The sequence below is a fragment of the Drosophila santomea genome, chromosome 3R (assembly GCF_016746245.2).
Source record: "Drosophila santomea strain STO CAGO 1482 chromosome 3R, Prin_Dsan_1.1, whole genome shotgun sequence".
Lineage (NCBI taxonomy): Eukaryota > Metazoa > Arthropoda > Insecta > Diptera > Drosophilidae > Drosophila > Drosophila santomea.
In genome coordinates, this window is record NC_053019.2 from 6,264,802 (window position 1) to 6,288,678 (window position 23,877).

Here is a 23,877-nt window from a genome sequence, read left to right on the forward strand (position 1 = left end):
TAAACAACCAAAATGCAATCCACAAATTGTTCACCCCTTCTCCGCCGGCAGCACGAAGGGTAGGAAAAATCCCTGCATATTGACATCAATTAAACTGAACCAAGTCGACACTCGCGCAAACAACGTAATTTACAACAAATGTGTTTGAAAATTGCTCGACTCCGATTCCGGTAACAGGAACTATTCATTAGCCAACCCCCAGGGGCGCTCGCCACTCGGAACTCGGAGCTCGGCACAAAAAGGTTCGACATCGCAGAAGCCACAGAATCCCAGCATCGCAGTCGGGGGTACAAGGCAACCTCGCAACCCCTGTTCCCTAAAACTTCGTGCGGCCAAAAACAGGAGCTGCAAAAGGGACAGAAGCCGGAGGCGACAGGCGGCCACACTCAAGTGCGTTGATATGCGCCTTGAGCTGTTTTAGGACGGGCCGTGGAGGTCAACGGGAATAGTTCTATAATGAACAAAACACATTGTAAATTGTCCTGCCGGCGTGGTAAATGGGAACAAGTGTGCAAGGACCCAAAAAATAGCCCACACTTGGAAAAACAAAGGGAGAGGAAATTCTGAGGCATGCCATTGAAATTCGTAAAAGATTAAGTTCTGTTTTCGATCAAGTATGTAAGTAATGTCACAAATTTGTGTTAAATAATTACAGTGTGAAAACATTTTGTATTTTTAAATGTAAATTTAATTTCATTAGCTACAAATATAAAGTTGTACAAAAGCTCATTCCTAAGGAGGTTATCAGGTGGTAGCAGTAGCATTTCATAAGCGATCCATTTGGTGAGTACTTAATTTGCTCAGTGCATCGCCCTGAAGCACCCACTTAGGTATGCAAACAAAGTACTCCTTTTGTCATTCGGCTCAGTGTAGTTTGGGTCGCATGCTGCAATGTAAAAGGCAAATTAGCAAAAACCAGCCCGGCAATTTAAAATAAAATGTTCTGGGGCGGCAACAACGATCCGAACAATTCTCAACTGCCTTTCTCTCTATTAGAAACTTGTCCCCAGACGATTCAATTTAACTACCCAAAGGCGAAAGGCCTCCGCTCCCTAGTGCAGGCACTCACAAATCACTGCCGGAGTCGAGTCCTCGTTCCTCCTGGTGGGGGAACCACCACCGGGCGATGGTGATACTCGTACATGCAAAACTGCTGGCACAGCTAATTTAATAATTTATCATTTGGCTGCAAGGCAGCAACAAAAGATTATTTAAATTCGCGTGTTACACGGATCGCATCACATGGGATCGAATGGGATGTTTTTGGATGGGTTCTGGATGGGTTGTGGATGGGTTCTGGATAGATTCTGAATGGGTTGGTCGAAACGGGTGATTTCCTTTGTGGGGTTGGCACTGCAATAAATGACGTGTCGAGCCGCCGGCGATGCAGCGCAATAATTTAAAAATTTCCACACCCCGCCGGATCTCGATAAAATATTTAAAAATAAATGATGTGGCAGAATTCAAATTTCTCAACTATTCTAATTGGCGCAACTAATGGCGAGTGCAGCGAATTGTAAAGCAAATCGCCAACAAAGGAGTAGGACGTAGGATCAAAAACGGAAACGGAAAACCCTTTGACGAGAGGCGGGCTCTTGAAACAAATTTGTTTACGCTGCGTTCTGGAATATTTTGATTTATATAGACACGCTCTCGAAATGCCAGTCCTCCAGGTCGCATGTGTAATCCTTTCGTGCCCATTTCAATTGTTCGATTTGACAAATTGATTTCCACTTTTACCCGCTCGACTCGGGTCGCTCTGATTGCTTTTGGCTTTGGTTTGTTTGCTTTGGAAATTGGCATTTTCCGATGTTGTTGTTGCTTTGCAAGCTGCTGATGCTGCTGTTGCTGCTGCTGCTGCTGTTGCTGCAGTGTCTATTTCACATTTTTTGGCCACATGTGCGTAAATATTTATTTAGTTCTGGCCAAACCACCACAACCAGTTTAGTTGCGTTTTGGGCCACCGCACTGTCGCCCATCATTTAAATGCATGCAAATTGTTGGCTTACCTAGCTCCCCCCGTTTCTGCCAGTCCCCCAGTTTCCCGGCCCATCTCAGCCAGCAACTCCCCGTTCGAGGATGTATCCGTGTGCCTTGACTCGATTACGAGATGCTAACAGGGCCACGACAACTTTGTTGAAATTTATGTGCCATTGGGCAGTCCTGCAGCCAAGGAGCAAGAACAAAAAGCATATTAATTGCTTTTGCAAATGGAGTTCGCTGCCAAAATGGCGCTGACCAGCTAGTAGTCCACAGTCCACAGTCCACACATAGTAGGCTGCTTGCCCTTTTGTTGTGGCTGTAAGTGGAGAGCGTTTCGTTTTCTTTTTAGTGTGTGCACTGAAACACACAGGAGGCGATTCCATTTAAGGCTATCTTAAACCAAGATGTATAGATGTATTCTATTTATCAACGTTTCAATTTCAATGTTTAATGTGGCTTAATGAGCTTAGTTTTTTCCCATTCACCCCAAGTACTGTACGCAGAGTTCTATCCAATTCCTGCAGTGCAGTAATTGAGCTTTGCATATAGAATCATATTTTTTCGGGCCCGCCATGTCACTAAACCGGCCATTGTTCTCGTAAACTAAACCCAGCAATCGCAGACTGCTACCCAAGTCCGGCGCTACCCTTTTGGCCAGCTCTTTGGGCCACGTTGGCGAATATAAATTGCGGCTTTATCAAAGCGCACGTCAAATCTCGTTTAAATTAATGAGTTTGAGCACTTTTTTTGCTGTTTGCTGTTTGCCCTGCTGCTGTTAGTCGCATAGATGACGCCTTTAGTTTGAAATTCAGTTTATTTATGCGTCATAAATTACAGGAAATAACGATGGACTTGGGCCAAGGAGCAAACGGGGGAGACGGGGCAGACGGAGGACTCCGTTTCGAAACAGGAAGCACTGCCGCCGGCAGAGCGTTAAAATTATGAAACATTGTTTGCCACTTTGCGATGAAAGCCGAAATCGATTAGGGGGGATGATGGGAGAGCCTGGTTATACGCCGGGGCAAGTGTGAAATGAGCAGCGGTTAAGTAGTCATAAACTTGCAGGGAAAAGAAAGGAGACGCAACTGGAGGACGCCTCCAGTTAATTAAAATGTTTAGCCCGTCGAAGTGTTGATGACAAAAGCATAAACATACATATTTAGGGGGAGCAAGCCGAAAGCCGAAGACGAGTCGGCTGCAAAGTTATTAAAGTTATTGTGGCGTGTAATTAGCTGACGAGCTGTCAACAATATAAGCGGAGGCCTCCGGCGGATAGATGGATCATTTTACGGGTCTCCGCGTTGTTTGCATGCCAAATTGTCGACTGATAAATCAATTGCTGGCGGTTCTGGCAGGGTGGATGGCGAATTACAGTGCCTCGGGGGGAATCGTCGCCAGTTATTTGTTTAATTGACTTGCGAGCATCGTTTGGCCGCCGGGCCATAACTAATTTTATAATTAGGCATGCTGCGGCGTGAATTACGGCTCCTATTACGGAGCGCCAGAGCGTTCCGGGATGTGCCAGGATATGACAGGATGACATGGCAGGATGCGTCGGGATGGCGTGGCAAATGGCGCAATGGCGCAATTATGTCACACATTCGGCATCTCTTTCATCATCGAATTTGGTGCGCCTCCGTTTACAACCTTTTACAACCTACCTTGCGATTAGTCACGATTCTAAATACACAGATCCTATTACAAACAAATGGGCGCAAATTTGTAGAAGAATTTCCAAAACAGTTCTGGGGTTTTACGAATTATAATATTATTTGTGTCTAGGTAACGAATTCATATTGCAAATATATATGAATATCTTATGTGATGACAGCATAATTATATGTGCATTTCAATTGGTCGAGAACGCAAATCAATATATTCTCTGTGCAGAATGACATCCTCTCTAGCGTCCTTGGGCGGTAATTGTTTTCCTTAGTAATTAAATTAATTTGTTGCTGGGGAAAAACTTTGGCAGTCCTAATTGAAAAATGCGCCTAAGCCGATAATTAGCATATTCTGGAACAGAGTCCAAGAGGAAATCGGGCCATGGAGTGGGATTCAATTACTCATACTTGAGGCGTGAATGGAAAAGTTTCGGGCCGTCCCGTGAAACTTTCGCCTGTCCTTCAAGTGACCGCTGCTGCAACTCTAATTGGGCACAAAACACACACATACACGTTGCAAATTGTTTTAGCACAGTTTGGGCCATCCTTTGGCCAGGATGACCCCCGCCGCGCCCTTTCCCCGCTCACACACTCAATTAAAACTCAAGACCCATCATAATGCCTGCTCCTTTTAGTCTTGATGTTTTTAACCTTTTCCGCTGGAATTTTTTATTTCAACAGTCTGCGGGAAAAAGGATTTACTTGGATTTTTTTTCTGTTACAGCAAAGCGCAAATTGTGTCCTTTTTCGGGGAAGGTGGACATCTGAAAAGTGTGTAAAGTTTAAAGAGCCTTAAGGGATTATGCGCACAAATGTGTTGAAATTCGGGTCTTAATGATAGACCAAGTGGCAGCTAACCGGAAAAAAATGCCAGAATAAAGTAAGTGTCCGAAAAAAGGACACAAAAAGCACAAAAAGGACACGCATTTCGTTTCGTGGCTTATGGCCATTTATAGATAAGAAGTTAGCCCAAGCTCCGCCAGTTGACCCGATTGACTGGCTGCTTATTAGTGTCCTGCCAACTGTGTCCCCACTTCAGCTGCTACAGTGATAAGTGGCCATAAGCCTGCAGAGGATTGGCTCATCTTGCGCCACATTTTCCTGAGATTTCTACTGGGATTTGCGACAGGTGGGTGAGTGCCATCCCTTCGGGGTAACATTTAATATTTCTGTAATTTCACTTTATTTACATTTATTTGTTTGTTCAGCATTGACTCGCTGACATTTATATCTGACATTTATATCCCTGCGATGTTTGTTTGCCTCTCCGTTTGTTGTCTCCTGCCAAAATCTGTCATCTTCCCATTCGGAACTCAGCTCAAGTGGCCAACGAGTCGCGTGTCCAAATATTGTTGTTTGTTCAGCCTGGTCGAGGACAGTTTGCAGCCTAAGAGGGGTAGGTCCACTTTGGAGCAGTGCAAGGAGAAGGACAATCCAATTGGGAAACTACAGGATATTGTTTTCAATCGTGTGATGGAGTAGACATAGGGAAGTATCCTTATTAACGACTGTTAACTTGTTGAGTGATAAGTACTAATTGAAAAAGAGTTACTCGACCGCCTGGTTCGGTTAGATATATGTACTTTACCTTAGATATTTCTCCAAGTGTTTACACCTTTACTTTTCCATATCCTTGATACCAGCTTTGTGTGATACGCCCCTCTGGGTCAAGTTTCCTTCGAAAAATGTAGCCCACACGAAATGCTACAATGTTCCAAAGCACTTGGCTACAGGAAAGTTCTTTTTGGTCGCATGCCGAAGGCTTTTCCAGGAAAACCCAGCATCACCCATTACGAGCAACAACAATGGGCGGCAGGCAAAACAAAAGGCAATCAAAAAAGGCGCACTGCTTAAAATAAAAAAAAAAGAAAAGGAAACAGGAGAAAACGAAACACTTGCAGCTAAGTTTTTACTTTTTATTGTGCCGAGGAGGGTAAATTATACTACGTGAGTGCACATGGTGAATTTCCCAAACTCTACTTAGTGGCCCTGGTTTTGGGACGATTTCCTCATCAAGGGAAGTGGAAAATGTGGGGATGGTGGCGAAGTTGGCGATGTTGGTGGTGTTGATGGTGCGTTGCCGGAATCAAATATAAAATACATTTAAAAAAGTAAACTTGAAGGTATTAAGAGCCAAATGCATAGCTCAAACAAAACCATGAAAATCGGAATCGGAATCGGAATCGCAATCGGAATCAGAATCAGGGAGACATGGATAAGTGGCTGGAAGTGGAGAAGGCGGAGGAGGAGGAGCTGACTGGGGCGACACTAAGCAGCAAATGCAACCGACTCTGCGGCAAGTGGCTTACACTTACATTGCCTCCAGATCCTATGTTAATTCGCTTGCCACACAAATCGAGATTGATTTCGGCAGCCCCACACACTTGACTTGAGTCGATTTAAAATTTTTGCCACCACAACAGCATGAAATATTCAAATGGAATTCAGTCGCCTCGCCTCGCCTCGTCTCGTCTCGACCAGCCAACACTTCTCGATTTGTTCTCGAGTGCGATCCCAGATTCCGGTACAAGGATTCGGATTCGGATTCGAATGCGGATGCGGGTGTGGGTGCGGATGCGGATACGGTGCTCAATCCGGACTGGAGCGCCTGACTCTTAAGTGCGGTTGCAAATGTCAATTGGCCGTTCGGCCAAAATCGAACCGGTTACCGATTGCATTTTAATTTTCCACTTCCACTTCCGCTTCCTCAGACCGAATGCAGATTCAGCTGGGGAGATTGGCAAACTCTCTGGCATCAATCTCGTTTTCCTATTTACATTAAAAGCTGTTTGCATTCACTTAAAAGGATAAGCAATGTCCTTTTAATGGGTTTCAAATTGAATAAAGGATTAAGTTGTTAGTTTAGAATTGAATTGCGTGCGCTCATCCGAAAGAACTTCTACTTGTCCAAAGGGTTAGTTTTCTTTCTCGGCCCGGTCCCTTTTCCGGGCCACATTTTCCAGCAATCCCATTTTCACGCTGATGCCCGAAAATCGAACGCCCGAACAGGACAGCAAATAGATGGGGGAAAACCAATAGATATAACGACCTGAGGTCGGGCCATCCGCTAATTAGCAACGCTATTGGCAACCAGCGAAAACCGGGATCAGGATCAGCGTGTTTTAGCAGTGTTGTGCAGTGAGGTCTTCCGAATTATTGTAGCTAAATACAATGTTGAAATAAAAAACAAATTGGTAAATAGCGCTACTTTACATCCTGTAACCTTTTCCATTGGTTATTGCTGTTCCGAAAATGTATATTCAAATGCAAATTATTAAATGAAAATATATTTTAAATAAATTAGCTTTTATTTAATTGTAAAATCTATTTCAAAGGCTTTAAAATCTATGTTAGACTACCTGAAAGTCTGAGTCAAGTTATAAGCAAGGATAAATCATCCGACTTACGTTTTAAACATACATAACTTACCATCCTTTATAGCATGTACATGGGAGAATATTTTGTATTTCAAAAGACTCCGTTTTTCAACTAATAAGTAGTAAAAATTGTGAGCAAAATAGCCAGATTAAAAACTGCTGAACTGGCATCACCATCCAGCAGCAGTGGCTGCGATAATTATTTGACAATTTTGGCACATCCAGTTGATGCGATGCATTGTCATAACGACCAGATGCGAGTATTCTGCAGGTGTCGCATCTTTTTGCTCACTTCCTGCCAGCGGAAAACTTTAACGAGCACATTAGCAGCATCCCCTGCGAAGATCCATTCATTTTGCGGACTAGCGATTTGTTAAGCTCGCCTCGCCCGTTGGTAAAAATGGGATGAATAGCTTTAAAGGGGGTTGAGTGCTCTATCCAGATTCGGATACGGATCCGGATCCGGATGCGGATGCAGATGCGGATCCCACTCGCAATTAGTTGCCGGTCGGGCTGCTCATTTTAAAACTGCCAAGTGAGGCCAGGCCGGGCGCTTAGTTTGCAGTCCTTCTTATTAAAACAAATCTGCTCATTACGGCCGGCAAGGCAGCAAACCAAAGCCATTTGCAAATGTCCTCTTTGTTAGCCAAGTTTATTTGGGAGCCCGAGCCACCGCAGATGTGTCTGGACTAGTTTCCCCTTGCGAGTCTCCGGGGACTCCGTTCGAACGGAGCGCTCCGTTCGTATGTGATTGAGAAAAATCTAGCGCAACAAATGAAACCCAACTTGGCAGAAAAGGTGAATTACCAGCAATCTGAGAGGTGGCCCTGTAATTGAGTTCCATGGCCTTAGCCGTAGTCAGTCGGATATAACGAATAAATTAAATAAATTGATGGAAGATTGGACAGCCTGGTGGGGCTCAGGAGTGCTTGGAAGTCAAACGGGATGACAGGGACACTTGTTCAGGGCAAATGCAAATAAATTAATCCTTGTAAGCGCAACATCAAAAGATACTTTCCGCTCCTTTGTGGCTGCTTAGTTCCGCCGCAATTCGCGTATTATAATTGCTGTAGTTTGTTGTCTGCCAGGAGGTTCCATTCATTCCTTCCTTCCGTCTTCCAGTGCACAGAAAGAAAACTTGAAATGGGTGGTTTAAACCATTTTAGTTGTCTAAATAGAAATTTGGAAAAATACTTGGTAGCTGGTAATCAAAATCTATTTAACAAAGCGTGCGCCTAATGACACTTACCATCGAAATTCAAATCCGTAAGAATATGTATATGGTATTAATTATTTAGTTAAATTTAAAATTCTTGATTATTTGATAAATTTTTAAAATTTTTTAACTAACTAACTTTTTTTAGAACAGCAATTAAAATCCTATTGAAAGAGAAGTACCGGCTTTTTGGAACATACAATTTTAGTCGGAAGCTGAAAGCATAGAACTCATTGTATACAACATCCACACCTTTCAACAAACTTTCTCTACAGTGTTCCTTCTGTTGGAGTTCTTATAAACATGGGCAAGTCCTTTGCCCGTAAAGTTGGCGGCAGCTCCTTTAATTATGTGCCGGCTTTGTTTGCTTTCGCCTGTAATGTCACACTTAAGCGGATTTCGCTAGAAAGCCCGGCTAAAGGGTAGCAATGACATAAATAATCAACCAGCTGGTGGCAACTTCTGGCCACTCGGAATGCTGATAGTTTTATGTTTGCCTCCGCCACTGGTGGGTTAAAGGGTGGCCCTGCCCGACACTTGCCCAAAACCCGTGAACAATGCTCTCCGGCCGCGTGGCGCTTTGCGGGCTCAAACAATGGCAACAACTGTAACTGGAACTGATTCGCCAGCGGCGTCCACATAAGTATGCAGAGCAACTGCTTTGTACCAAAGATGAGGTACCAGAAATAGCTAGATCAAGGCACTTCCAGAAAGGGACTCTTATTTATTTGTAAGCAAATTATAATTTGCAAAGGTTTTGTTCTTATAAAACACAGTTGCCAAAATACCTAGTCCTATCAACAGTCTAAATCTTATCGATTGGTAAGTACTTATCAAAAGTGTTTATCCTAAACTAAAAAGTAATGCGTAACGAGTAACTAAATTGTCCCCTCTTCGTTACTATGGAAAAAAAACAACACAACAAAAATCTTTTATGAAGTGACTAATACTGATTCAAGATTGTTGTTAGGTCTGGCTAAAAAAAGCCAATTGGGCAGTTCCGACTCCGGAGCAGAGCGATCCCCAGATGACCGCGCCCGAACACACGCCCGCAGTATAAACAACTCAATTTGAATGCATTTAACCGCGTAATTGAGCCACGCGTCGGGCAGCTACGCGTGCGCTATTTGCGGCCAACCCCGCCAAGGCCGCTGCCACCCACTGCCACCCACTGCCACCCAAGCCACCCACTAGTACGCACTCCCCAGCCACCGGCCACCAGGCAGCACCCACCCCGCCCCCTGCTAAGCGCGGCAAATTGCAAACCAATTGGCATGCAACTGGTTTCTGGTCACAGGGCTAATGGGCAAGGGAGCAGGATGCGGAGGAGGAGGAGGAGAAGAGGGAGGAGGACCGGTGGCCCAGTCAATGCCCAGAAATTAGTGCGTAAATGTTTTCTCACCAAATAAAATCGGCGAAAAGGCCCGTAGTGGAGTCTCGGAATTGCCGGGCTTTGTGCCTCATTTCGCCACGCTTTGCCGGGAAATTAACTGCGAATTATTCGGGCAGACGGGCCAAGCTGGGCGGGCACACGTTCAATTTGGCTGGATTCGCGACGCCCTTCAGAGTGGAACGCAGCAATCATCCCGGCTGACAGGTGAGCCTGATCGGGACGATGATGAACTGGCGGCGCGTGCGACGCCTAAATGCCAATCAGTTGGCCACTCAATTGGCCAGCGGAAATGTGGGAATCGGCATTCGATCTTATCTATGGGATATCCACATTTACAAATCCTTAATAAGCCTTGTACGAAGTATCTATTCGAACGCCACTCCAAGGAGTAATAATTAGATGTTAGACATCAGGGACTGATTTTAAAACATAAATATGTATGGTACATAGATGGGACTCCGCATTCGTAAAGTGGCGCATTTGCATTGCATACAAATATAGTAAGCAGTCTACATTGTTCTCCAGCCCTTGGCATTTTAATGTTCGAATGCTTGATGCGTATATGTAATGAAATATGTGTGAAATATTTGTATATTTCGCAATCTTATTTTTCAGCTGAACTCGAATAAAAATACTGGATTAAAGAAGTATCTCCATAAGTCTCTGGCTTTGAATAGTTGCACCGTTTATATACAGGACTTCCCTTTTCCAACCCCCGTCCCCTAATCGACCATAATAACATCGAGAATAACTTTCAGCACAAAGGCGGTTTTTTTACAGTTTTATTGCCCATGCGCAATTTCAAATATTAATAGCCCGGCAAAATGGGGAACACAAACCGAACCAGTTAAGTTCGCGCAAACAATGGGAGAAAACGCGTTACACTTACAGCAGAGCACTGCGCCTCAATATTACATGAGCACAAATTGCAATTTAATCCACAGATGTCAGCATTACGATCAGTGTCTCTGGGCCAGCCCTTTTGCACGTGCCTTGGGAAAAGAGGTCGGGGCTGCGGCGCCCTGAAGCTGAGAGATGGCATTAAAGTCACATTGACAATCATCAAAATGTGATTCGCCCGGAAAACAACAAAGGGCTCAGCGGAACCCACCCCCTGGCGGTTGTGAGCGAAGACACATGTGCAGGCCGACCGCCCAGCCACCCACCCGTCCGCTCCCTGGTGACACTTTAGCGTTTCCGTCCCTTCGTAAGGACACCAGTCCGACCTTCCAACCTTCCGACTCGAGCTTCATCAAAACGCTCTGCACAAATCTGTCATATAACTTCGGCAAAAGGACTCTTGGGAGCTCGTTTATGTCAACTTCAGGCCATAATTTATATGAGCCGCATATGTATACATACATAGTGAGGAGGGGGTGTTTGGGGCGTGGCGCACTTATTAAATTTTAATTGCAGCAAGAGAAACAGATGGACGCGCCAGCGAATAGCGGACTAAATGAACTAAACTAAGTCGCAACTTTATCTACCACTCCCAATTAGACAGGGAGACTCGGCGGAGGAGTAGTTTCCCGGATCCCTATTTATCTACGCTTCGGCAGAGTTTTTGGAGCGCACTCAGTCGCGAAATTGTCGCAGCAATCCAAATTCAATTAAACAAACACAATAAGTTTCGATAAAGCCGCGCCGATAAAGAGGGCAAACTAAATATTCGCATAAAATTTACTAGCACCCAACCAACCAGCTAAGGGGATGGTTTGTCCGCGGCAGCGAGGAGCAGTGGGTTTTCTCCAGAGAAGAGAAGTCAATGGGGCAGATTAAACGCTGCTCACACCATCGCAACTTGGGCACATACTCACTTGGAGGACGAGGATGTGATGTATGCGTAATCTGCAGCAATTCAGGCGCATAAGAAGGCCCTTCTGAAACGCGTGAATAAAAAAGGAACTGAACTCAACTCGAAACTCTCAGCTCGGCCCACAAAACACTGCTCGAAATCAAAATCGAATTCAAACTCAAATTCACGGAAAACTCAGCTCGGCGGATTAACGGGAAATGGGCGGGCGGGGAAAACGACTTAATTGTGTGAGTGTCGTGTTTTGATTCTGCGGAAAATCTTCGGAGAGTGACACCGAAAGTTCCACAACTTCCTTCCGCTGGCTGCGACACTCCGTACTCCGTACTCGACTCCGGATTGAAAAGCAATTGTCTTGGATTTGCGTTTGCAGGCATTTGGGCCTCGTTAAGGGTAGCTTAACGCCAGCCGACCCGGCGTTAATTTATCGTTTCACTGATTTGCGAGGCGTTTTTGTCAGGCCTAATTTACACCCCCAGCGTATAAATTTCAAATCGTATTAGGGCTTAGAAAGCTCTGTTTAAAGTAATATCTTATTTCCCACAAACTAAGTTGAATTATTTGTGGAGATCTGGATCGCGAACAAATTTGAATGGAAAGCATATAATCGTATTTTATTTAACTCAGTTTACGTACCTAAATTCGCTGAAGCTTTAAAGAATTTTGTTTTTAGTTAATATAATAATTTATTAACAATTAATTAATGTCAAAGAATAATATGTTTTGAATGTGCATTCCCTATACCAATTACTCGTGCGAAACAGAAATGAGAAAGCATTTTTGTTCTATATTCTGCAACTCAATTTAGCCAAGTTCAAATGTAGCGGAGTTTTTGTAAACTAAAAGAGCGTCGATTGTTTATGTTTTACTCAAACAAAATGATTCGTTTCTAGATTGGAATTTTTTTGTGCAAGTGTTACATCGGTATTTTATCTGCTTATAACAGCAGTGTCAAATAGCTATCTTATCTTAAAGCGTTCAAAGCTGAGGTCGTTTGTGTAGGCGTGTCCAAATTGTTATTAGCTTTTTAATAGGAATTGGCAACCCAAATAATAAAACGAAAAATATTTAAACATATTTAAAAAGTGGGTGTGGATACGTTCTGCAACCAACTTTTACAGCATCTCAAATTTCTAGCCTTTATGGATCGCGAACTCACTCCGTTCATACGGACAGATAGTCTAACGGACAGGCGGACCTGTTACGCTTTCTCTTGCCGTAACATAGTTTTCAACAAATCTAGTATACCATTTAACATTATGAGTAACGGATACATACATACTGTATGTTTTCCTCCATTCGCAAACTCACTCCGTTCATACGGACAAACAGTCAAACGGACAGCAGGACATGTTACGCTTCCTTCTATCGTTACATATTTTTCAACGAACGTAGTATACCCAGTTATATAGCTGCCGTAGGACTAGTCGAAAAAATTAAAATACCTTCGTTGTGATTCTAGTTCGGTATAAATACTGATTCAGCTGCCTTTTTTTGTTGGCTTTCTCTAATGTTTTTCGTTTTGCTAAGCGGTAGTTAGAAACCATTTTATATGAGATATAATTCAGATTTGCAATCTTCCACAATTTCAATGACTAATAAAACTCATTAATTAACTTTATGGATTAAGTATCCATTGGGATATGAGGATATACAGTAAATTATGGGCTGCAGATTTGATTGTTGCTCTAGAAAACCCAAGAGAATGCTAGTGCGCACTGCATTCGTGTCCCCATTTCGCTCTGCCCTCCGCTAAAAGTTTTCGGGATGAAGTGTGTGCAACTAAAATAAGCATTAATTTTATGCAAATTAAACAACTTCCACCCTGCCCCCTTGCTGCTGTTTCAATTTGCTCACATGTCTGCAGCTGAATAATTTAGCGACTTACATTTACAGAAATTACCGCACACCAACACACGCGCGTCCTTGCAAAGGATTCGTGCATGTGTGGGCGTGCGGTGCAAACAGGATTTGGGCGACTAATTGCAAAGTACTTAAGCAAAGCTTTAAACAAATGTAAAAGCAAAAATTGTTAATAAATTATTTAGGCGAAAATGAAAGAACGCGGCGGCATAAAACCGAAATAATTCCGAATGCACCCGCTCAAAAAACAGAGTGAGTCCGGTGGTAATAGATATAAACCGCTTTTCCCGGATCCACGCGCTCTGTTTGCGTTTGGGTTCCGATGTCAGCGGCAGGCGCAGTCAATCCGGGCCCAAATGACCGGTCATGCATGGATTTCTCGATTTCTGTTTCAATTATACGCATCTTGGCCCGAACACACGCACACTCCCTGAGGCGATTATAATATCAATGGGCCGGAGGTGTGTGCGCGTGAATTTATTCATTTGCTTGTCACTGTTTTGACAACCTCTCGCCGCCCGACTTCACCGGAACAGGAAGATATATCCGGCCAGAGAGAGACAGACGACCGACGGCGGCCAGGAGCATTGTGTCACCCAAACATCCAAACAACCAAACACCCAAAGCGGATTAAGAAATTTCGTATTCGCATCCGTTTGCCACATAATTGAGTGGCTGGGTGCGAGTAGCTGGGTATCTGAGTGCCGCCTGAGCCCCTCATGGCAAATGAGAAGCAAATTTAAAATTTTACACTTGACTTAGCATTGTTGTCCTGCCATTTCACACGATACACACACACACACATCGCTTCTGTGTCCTCGCACCCCCCAAAGGCGATCATCCGATATTTGAGTAAACATATATGCACATTCGCTCTGGGTAGTTTTCAAAATGTTTATTTTTCACTTGACATTTATGCAATTTTTTGTTTGCTCTTTTTGATTTTGCTTGCCACTTAAACGCTACAGGTTATTGTATAATTTAAATCTAGATATGGCATTCGAGGTTCTAAGCACTAGCATAGTAGGTATATTTTACAAAAACTATATACAGCGGATAATCAGAGGAATCAAAGTACCAAAAGAAATCTCTGGCCGAACACTAAACACACACAAGCAGTTTGACATTTACAGTTTATCCTTGGGATCCACCAGTGGTTTACCCAGTGATCCACTTCCGGCCGCAGGACCTGCCCCTCCCGCCTCCGTCCTGCCTCGCTTTTCGAACAGTTGCAACAATCGCTGTTGCATCTTGCAATTTTATGAGTGCGAGTGGCTGAGGTGGTGGGCGCCCAGGGGGTGGAAGTAGGGGCCGTAGGGCGGGTAGGGCACCGCGTGCGAGTACAGGAGTCCGCTGGCATACGCCCCCGGTCCGAAGGAGCCGCCGCCGGGCGGGGGAATGGTGGGGGAGTTCACGTCCATGCCGGGGTTCTGCTTCTTCCACTTGGTGCGGCGGTTCTGGAACCAGATTTTAACCTGGAAAAGCATGATGGGAAATGGCATTGTTGAAAAATAATTCAATTTCTTATTCTAGTTCTAAATTGTAATATACAATTTAGATGGACACATTTCAGTGAAGACTTTAAAAACATCCTTGATAATAACAGATATTTTAATTCAACTACTTTAAAAAAAATGTAAAGGCGTGAACCTATAACTACTGCATCAACTTTTTAGGAGCGTTCCTTTTGTTTTTATTCAATCGTAATGTTCAGAATTAAACTACAAAACAAATTCTAGACTTTAGTTCTTCGCTTCAGCTAACATTTGCCTAAACAAACCTATATTTTTTAGATTTTTCGACTCTCTATACTAAAGTATATAAGCATTGCTCACCTGCGTCTCCGTCAGGCTCAAGCTGAGGGCCAAGTTCAGCCGCTCGCAGACGCTGAGATATCGGGTGGTCTTGAACTTGTTCTCCAGGGAAACTAGTTGCTCGTATGTGAAGGCGGTGCGAGCGCGTCGAGGCTTTGAACCACCTCCGCCGCCGCCACCGCCGGATTTTCCATCCCCATTACGACTGCCTCCCTTCTTGGAGTCTGTCTCGCTGCTGGGATCGTCGATATCGCTGCCATCGTCGCACATATCGTCCTGATCCATGTCATTCAGATCCTGGGCTGCAAGAAAAAAGAGGAGATTGGGTCTTCAGTTCTGCGTGTTCTGCGTTTCTCTTTTTGCATAAGTCAACAGGGTAGGACCATCCATCACAGACAAATGGCAATGTCCTGGGGGATTGGCAAACGGAAATCAATCACCTCGGCCACCGCATCATTGTTCGATTAATTGGAATTTTTCGGCACATGTTGGCGCACATGTGACTACCGGATGACCGGATGACCAGTCCGCAATTTTCCGAGGGCGGAGTGTCTGGCTCCGTCGATTGCCATGATTCGACAATCAAAATTCAATTAGGGCAGCTCGCCAACTGGCCAACTGGCCAACTGTGTCCGTGGGTGTGCCTTTCACCGAAATATCAGTTACCAATTACGGCAATACCTTTTTGCCGCTCTGATTGCGTCATATTATGCAATAGTAAGCCAAATTCGGTAACCGAAAATATTGTAAGCCGCTAAGAACTTCGCTTGTTAACAAATTTTTCTGCGGGCGTAGGGCAATTTTGCGGTGAACCCCTTTCAAAGCTGCGGAATCGATTCAGCCGGGCGAAAAAGGGTCGGCAAAAGTGTCAACCCTCCGTCAAGGATGCTCGCGATGGCCCTGCTAATTGGCCAACATGATTGGCCGTGTTTGCATGAAATTAGAGGGCGCAGAGTAGCGAGTGAGGTAGTGCCTAAGAGTGCACCGCAGACTGGCCGGCAATTAAACCGAAAATTAACGTGAACGCTTCATTTAATATTTAACGAATTTCGAGACATCCGCAGTGTGGGCACACTACCATTTACCGCTGGTAATGGGCTGTGGAGTGTTTGCAGGCACTTTGATATGCATTAATGGCACATTAGATGCCCGCCAGCCCCATCAAAATCTAACCGATTCGAGTCGACGACTGGCCCTGACCACAATTGGTTTGAGTCAATTGAATTAACAGCCCCGAAAACCAACGGCGAAAATCGACAGCCAGCCAGACGCGCTTAATGCGCTGCCAAACAAATGGGGAAAGTTCAAAGGGCAGACGAGAATGTCGGGAAAGTCGGGAAGGTCGGGAGGGGAGGAGGAAAAGCCAGCGCTGCTAATAAGCGTTGCAACCACAATTTTGCAGGACGAGCCATGGCGCCTAATTACGCTGACCATTCAACTGAGCGCTGCAACGTGGCGTATGCGTGATGTCTGGTACTCAGGGGGGTGGAAGATGGGGAAAGCCCGTCGGACCCCGTTCAATATTTATGCTGACGTTTAATTAAACTGAAAGGATTATGCATATTTGCGTAGGGTAATCTGAATATTATGTGGGTGCAAATTTTCCTTTCCTTTCTATGATTTCTATGATTATCCTCAAGCTTAAATTGAATAACTTCTTGGTACAAGAACAACAAGAACCCCATCTTGTTGTACTTGAATACTAGACACCCGGGATGGATTATTGTCATTTAATTATTATGACTTTATACTTTAATAACGCAGTTCCTTTATTTAAGCACAACAGTTTTAATCCACCTCATTTAAAAGAGCATTTCTCGATTAAATCGATCCAACTGGTGCATAATTTAAGCTGAATGCCCATAAAAGCCAGAATCATTACGAAATTCTTATCTGTCTGGTGTCTGCCATTATCAAAATGGCTGCTGTTAATTATAATTATGACGAAAGCACTTCATAAGCAATGCTGATGATATTGCGGAGACAAGGAGACTGAAAGCGAGGCACTCACAAGGGGAGTGAAATTTGCAAAGGGAAGAAGGACAGAGGGTAGCTGAAATTACAACATACAATTTAAACTTAATTATGAAATCCGAGTGTTAATTACCACAAACTGGCGCATAATTTAGCCCACACACACGGGGCTCGCTTGAAATGGCTTATAAATTTGAAGCTCTTTGTGCCTGGGCAATCATTGTAATCGCATCCGCCTGGCCAATGCGACCCCGGGGAGCATTTGTCGTCTCATTTTGCCATTTTCATAAAATAATAAATGAGTGGCTGATGGACGGATATACTCGTAAAACCGGGCCGAGCTCTCTGGCTCTGGAAATTGTCGCTTAACTTGACTTTACGGCAACTGCAAGAAGGCGAAATGGAGCTCGGCGTTACACACATTGACACACAGACTCAGACACAGGACTCCCCCGAGTCCTGTCGCCCATAAAAGCGCACGAGAGAGAGAGAGAGAGAGAGAGAGAGAGAGCGCAAGAGAGCGAGCAAGAAGGAGCGCCAAATGGAGTGCTGAAAAAGAATAAAAGTTTTTCGCAGCCATTTTACATTTTTGTTTCGGGGTTGGTTGTACGGCCTGTGTGTTTGTGCTCCATCCTCCATTACTGTACCGCCCACATTTAAATGTCGGCCACCCCCGGATTTTGCCGCCCCCTCCCTACTTCAGTCCGGTTATCGCTTGTTTTTTCATATGACTTTTGGGGCGCATTTCAGTTGCTTTTCTGTCTATCTGGATTATGCAGACAATATGTGGCTTTATTGTTGCAAGTATGCCTAGCTCGTGTTGTTAGTTTTACGTTTTGCAATTTAAATGAAATGCAAATTGCTGCGCCTGAAACGCAACGAATGGCTCCTTCGAGAATTGCAGTTAGCCCCTGCGTATGCGTAATATTTGTGAATAATTAACCAGCTGCAGATGCCCCAAGTTAAATGCGAAAGGAGCGAGTGTCCTGGTGACATAAAATCTAATTAATCGCAATGACAAAGGGCCGCATAATTACGCTAATCTAAACCGATGCGAAGGCATTAACACCTCCTCCCAGAAGAACGTAAAGCAGGGGGTTGGAGGTGGGTGTTTGAATCTCTCTCTCTCTCTCTCTCTCTCTCTCTCTCTCTGTGTATAAGTGTGTGTGTGTGTGTGCGACAGCTCCATTGAAGCGCCTAATGAATGTGCGGTAATTAAGTACCTTGCTAATTAATGACTACAGCAACACCAAGCAACAGTCGTTGAATGCCAGCCGGCAAACAGTGCGTATGCGTGATGCACACACACACTGTCTGTCTATATGTCTTCTGTCTGTGTGTGAGTGAGTATGCTGCCTTGGGGTTGCTGTAAACTGGCAGCCACATAATCATTTCCAACATCATTATCGTGGCAAAGTTGCCCCGCCTGACTGTCGACTGTCGACTGTCTGCCTCCATTTCAGTGCCCACCAGCACTCCACTGCACATCCAGGCTCTACACCTCCACCTACACATCCACATCTCAACCCCCTTTCATGGGGTCGTTGGCGCGGCCATTGAGTCGGTTTTATTAGCAGTTATGTTCGCAGCCCTCGCCCGCCATTGATGAAGTTAATTGTGTTTTATTAACACAAACACAAATGCGCAAACAGCAAAGCCGACAGTCCGAAATGGCCGATAATGTGTCGTTGATAATGATGTGGATGTTGATGCGAATGGGAATGTGAATGTGGCTGCGATGTAAAAGGCTATTCCACCATAGTCAGCGAAACGCCATTTTCCGTGTTTATAATTTTCAACATAAGCGCTTAACGAATTGCCTATTAAGAGCAGTCGTAGTGCGGCGGCTTAAAACAGGTTAATTAATTGGCAATATAAATTGAACATTGCTTCTTGGATAAACACAAATACAGAAGCTTCAAAGAGACCAAAGAGAATGGGTTATTGCAGCCGATCGGATTGCAATCGAGCCTCGAGTGCTTTAAATATTGTCAACTTAAACAAGTTCCTACGTGTAAATTGCTAGAGAATTGCTCTCACTCTTTTTAAAGGAATTGTTGGTTACCTTTCTGAGATACTTTTATTTAGAGAAACAAGGTTAAGCAACGCATTACGAGTATAATTTAAAATTATTTTAACATGTTAACTCATCTTGGCGAGAAATACCCTGATTAACAGTATATGTTTGCTTATCTGTTAAACTTCTCAAAAAGTAAAAACCTTCGAGTAAAGTTTTAATGAATAATTTCCAAAGTAATGCACTCCGAATGGTGGAAACGCGATCATATTAATATAATTTCCCATTGATTCCAAGCCTGTTTGGCAAGTCATCAACTCGTTTCATAATCAGATCATGAGCAGCGTTCAAACAAGCCACATAGCATTTGAACTTAAGCTCCATCAGCCAAAACCCCATTAGCATTTACTTTCTTTTTGCAATTTTTGGAGCTTTGGCCAGTGGCTTAGCGATGGTATCGCCATGCCCCCCGCCCACAACAACTTCAATCAAATTTGCAAATTTTTATTTGAGCAATTTCTTTGCAACGAGCCAAGCATGAAAATCAATTAATTTTCAGCAAAATTTTAGCCAGCCATCGAAGGAAAAAAGGCAGCAAAGGCATCGAAAAAATCATTGGGAACCCGAAACCTGATCCGCAGCAAGACAAACAGTTGGAAGGGGGAAACAGAGAGTGAGTGAGTGAAAAAGAGAATTTAGCTTCCCAGCTAGCAATGGCTTTTCCCCAATTAAAACATCAATCAATCAATTAAAAGCAATTCTATTGAAAATCCTTATTGGATATGAGTGCAGCTTTTTTGGTCTAAACAAGTTTGCGTTGGAAAACGCAGAGTGCCAGCCTCACAAATCGGAGATCCTTTCTTTTTTTTTGATTTGGTTGCTCTGGCATTTGCGCATTTGTTTGCTATTGAATATACGCAAAATATAAATGCTTTCATGGCCAACATAAACACACCACCCAAGCACCAACACACCCGTAACTACGTGACTTGTGCCGGAAAGCAGGCAACACGAAAAATCCCAGGAACTTTGAAATGGCAGAGTCCCAGCTTTCGAGGGTGCTGCTGGCAGAACTAAAGGCAAATTCAAAATCAAAACATACACAAAAACGATACAAGCAGCAGTATAAATATAACATGTGCCTTCAACCCCCCACAGGAATCCCGGGCACACAAAAAAAGGAAGATGCGGATGGGAAGCAGAGCTGTTTGCAGGTGTCCTGCCCATTCTCATTTCATTGGACGAGTACTCGAGCACGGAATGTTGCACAGAGTCACTCGGGGGAACGTGCCATGTCGGCGTGCCCTGAATTTCGTCCGATTTCAATCAAATCAGACAGCTAACCATCAAAGTGGTTGTGGACTCACAGGATGTGGGGGTCGGGGTCTAAGTCAGTTGCGAAATGAATATCCCTACTCACCAGACATATCCTCGCTCTGATCGTCATCCAATCGCTCCTGCATTTCCTCGTCCCTCTCGTAGCTCCACTGCCTCGGATGGCCGAAAGGAACACTTGGCAGCTTGTTGCCCGTGAACTTGTTCGGATCCAGGATGTTCTCCACGGAAAAGGCCAGCCGCTTTGTGGCGGCATCTCGTTCACTGGAGGCACTCGTGGAGGCCGAGCTCGGATTCGCCGTGGCATTGCTGTTCACCGATCGCGTCAGATCAACTGGGCAGACCTACAAGGATAATGGATATTAAGGAGAGTAAAGGGTTAAAGTAAGATATGAGATCACTGCTTTATATGCCAGCTATGTTTAAATGCTACATGTAAATACTAAACAGAGTGCAGCAACGAATGTTGTGGTGGTTCCAAAAATGTAGGGTGGGACAAGACATTATTTGGATTATAGCAGCAACTAACAATCAGTGGCAAATATCCATACTGGCCAATCGCTCAAAAATAGATTACTTCTTTTGTTATAGGAGATATATAATAATGAAACGTACAAAAATGTGATTGAAAAAAAGTAAAAAACCGATTTCAATATGGTTTCAATCAAGTTAAAAACTGTACAAAATAAGTTCTTTCTCAACCATGTGTTAATTGTGTCAATTACGCGAATGCAAAATCTCTTAAAAAAGTTAATTGAGCAGAACATAAAATTAATATTTATAAGCCAATTAGCAATTAGCTAATAAAATCTACTAACACAAACAAATTAAATTTGGTATTTACGTTTTCGCATATTCGCTAAAACCCTTCAGTTTAGAACTATCATTCTCATCAATCCATTTTATAACATTTTACAAATTTCGCGCACCCAAATCGTAACGCAAAAAGCACTCAATCTAAACTCTTTATACATGAATTTTCAAAATCCTTCGCACTCAGTACCCTTAAGTCTTGAGTTCTTACCGACGGCGTGCTGTGCGATCCATCGTTGCTGTCCTCGTCGTTTCCATCGACGTTGAGCTCCTCACTGGAGTCGCTCCTCGCGTATGTGGCTGCCGCAATCTGCCGCGAAGTGGCCGCCGCAGCAGCTGCCGCCGCCGCCAGGCCGCCCAGCTGTATTCGGAATCCGTAGTCGCTCAAGTCCCGGCCACTGGGCGATCCGGAGCTGGAGTTGGAGATGGAGGTGCTGGCGTTGGACACGGAGTTCGAAACGGACGCCAAGGCGGAGGTGCTGGAAGCTTGAGTGGTGCGGGCTGCCACCGCAGCCACCAGCTTGATCCGCTCGAGATCCATGTCCGATGGTGCGGCAACCTGCTGCTGCTGCTGCTGCTGTGGTGGCTGCGAGGAATGTGGCGGATTTTGGGGTGGAGCGATGGGTGGGCTCATCTGCTGGTCGGAATGCAAGGCCGGGGAAGTGGGCGGCGACAGGGGCGAGGTGGCCGGAGAGGGTGGGGCGGTGCTGCCGCTGCTGGGAGCCCTCAAATGGAAGACCGCCGACGGATGTGGATGCGGATGGGGATGCGGATGCGGATGAGGATGTGGATGCTGATGCGAGTGCGGATGGACTGGGTGCTGGTGATGCTGGTGGTGGTGCATGTGCTGCTGGGCGGCGGCCAGGAACTGCGGGTTCTGCAGCAAGTGGGGATGCTGCTGCAGCAGGGCCGCATGTGGATGCTGCAGTGGCTCCGGCCTTGCCAAGTGCCGAACGGCATTCAGTTCCAGGAGCTTTCGCTGCTGGGCTGGGGAGGAGAAGTTCACGGATCCCACCGAAGCTGGAGGCGATTGCGAGCGACGTGGATTGCTGATTGCGTTGTGGTTAGTTAGACTGCTATTGTTGTTGTGATTGGGCTTCTCCTTGTCCTGGGAGTCCTCCTGCAAGGGACTCAAGCGGCTGAGCAAGCTGCCCGAATCACTACTCATTTGCTTTAGCCGTTCGAGGGAGTACCTCAGTTCCTGCTCCTGTTTGCCCGCCACTGCTGAGCCATTGGCGCTGATGATGAACTTGGGTATCTTGGCCGCTGGCGGAGTGGTGCCATCTCCTGCGCCGGACACCACACTGTCCACAGTCGCCACATCCGGAGAGGTGTTGGACTTGGGCGAGTCCGGGTTCGAGTTGGGACTCATCAGACCACCGACGGCTGTGTTTTGGGCTGACGCACTATCGCTGGCCTTTTGCGCCGGCGATTGCAACATGACCATTTTTCGGTCTTTGGGTATATTGTCTTGGATGCACTGGGCGTTCACTGAGAGTTCGAGTTCACTGAGTGTTCACTGAGTGTTGTTCACTGCGCGTTGCGTGTCTTGTCACCTTGAGGGCAGCCAATCGACTGAATCCGGAGATGCCAATATCCGAGGTGGACGCTGCTGTGCTGCCGCTGCTGCCGTCGTCCAACGTCCGATTATCCTGGGCGTAATCCGCGCGCGACGACTCACACGCTCAAGAGCCAGAAGCGTAATGATGAGGGTTGTTTCCGATTTCTCCGAGTTGTTAATCCAACAGATGTGCCGTGTTGTGTGCCTGTGGCAAGTCAACAGCTAAATGCTGATGCTGCTGCTGCTCCTGCTATTGCTTCTGGTGCTGGCGGTGGTGGCGGCGCTGTTGATGGTGGTGGTGGAGGCTGTTTTTGTGGTACGGTGGTGGTTTTCGCTTTGAGTGACTCTCTGTGCGGCGCTCTACACGCCCATCGCTGAGTGGTTCTTTGAGTGGATTGGCTCCTCCTCGCCGTGGCTCTAATCTCTACTAGCATCTAATGATTTAATTTGCCTTCCACTCGTTAGCAAATGTAATGGTCTGTCGCAAGTCTAAGCCACAGAGCGACAGGATGCGAGCGCGAGAGGAAAGGAGAGGAGAGGATTCTGGAGTCCTGTTTTACATAGTTCTTCACTCAACTGTAATAGCCACCCGATGGAAACAAAGGCCAGCCAAGGAGCCATACAGCTAGCCAGCTAGTCAGCTAGCCAGCTGGGCAGCCATCCATGCTGCCTTCGCCTCTCGAGGATGTGAGTAATTGTCAAATTATTTAGCGCAAAATTTGTTTGTTTATGCGGTTGGGTGCTTTCGAAATGGATCTCAACTTTTTGCACATTTCTCTCAGTTCTTACTTTTATTTGTTGTATTTTATTTTTTCTATTTCATATTTTTGCCAGCTGTGTGCTGAGTTTGCTTTGCATTGCTTTCGGCATGCCTGGTTTGTTCTTAGTCATTTATGCATGAATGCTTTGCGCTTTCTTCAGCTTAATTGCATTTTTGAATATTTTCGTGGCCGTAATTATGTTGCTAATTAGTTGGTTTATTTATTCTTTCTCTTTCATGATTAGAACGAAAAAATCATCCTTGTGGCTTTCCTTCTTGACACTTCCTATGTAA

General features: G+C 45.0%; 1 protein-coding gene and 1 long non-coding RNA gene across 3 annotated transcripts; one reads left to right on the forward strand and one right to left on the reverse strand.

The window, feature by feature from the left end:
* Positions 1 to 507: 507 nt before the first annotated feature.
* LOC120452458 lies at positions 508 to 5,702 on the forward strand. Of its 2 annotated transcripts, none has more exons than XR_005616472.2 (3): positions 508 to 783; positions 4,372 to 4,776; positions 4,856 to 5,702. It is a non-coding gene; the product is annotated as an uncharacterized LOC120452458 (long non-coding RNA). The 2 variants fall into 2 exon arrangements; XR_005616471.2 differs by having other exon boundaries at positions 509 to 783; positions 4,372 to 4,780.
* An 8,542-nt stretch (positions 5,703 to 14,244) lies between these two features.
* Positions 14,245 to 23,011, reverse strand: LOC120454138 (homeobox protein slou). Its single transcript, XM_039639195.1, has 4 exons — positions 21,474 to 23,011; positions 20,535 to 20,793; positions 15,145 to 15,425; positions 14,245 to 14,784 (listed from the first exon to the last, which is right to left on the reverse strand). The coding sequence occupies exons 1-4, from the start codon at positions 22,707 to 22,709 to the stop codon at positions 14,569 to 14,571; spliced, it is 1,992 nt and encodes a 663-aa protein (XP_039495129.1). The 5' UTR covers positions 22,710 to 23,011; the 3' UTR covers positions 14,245 to 14,568.
* Positions 23,012 to 23,877: the final 866 nt, after the last annotated feature.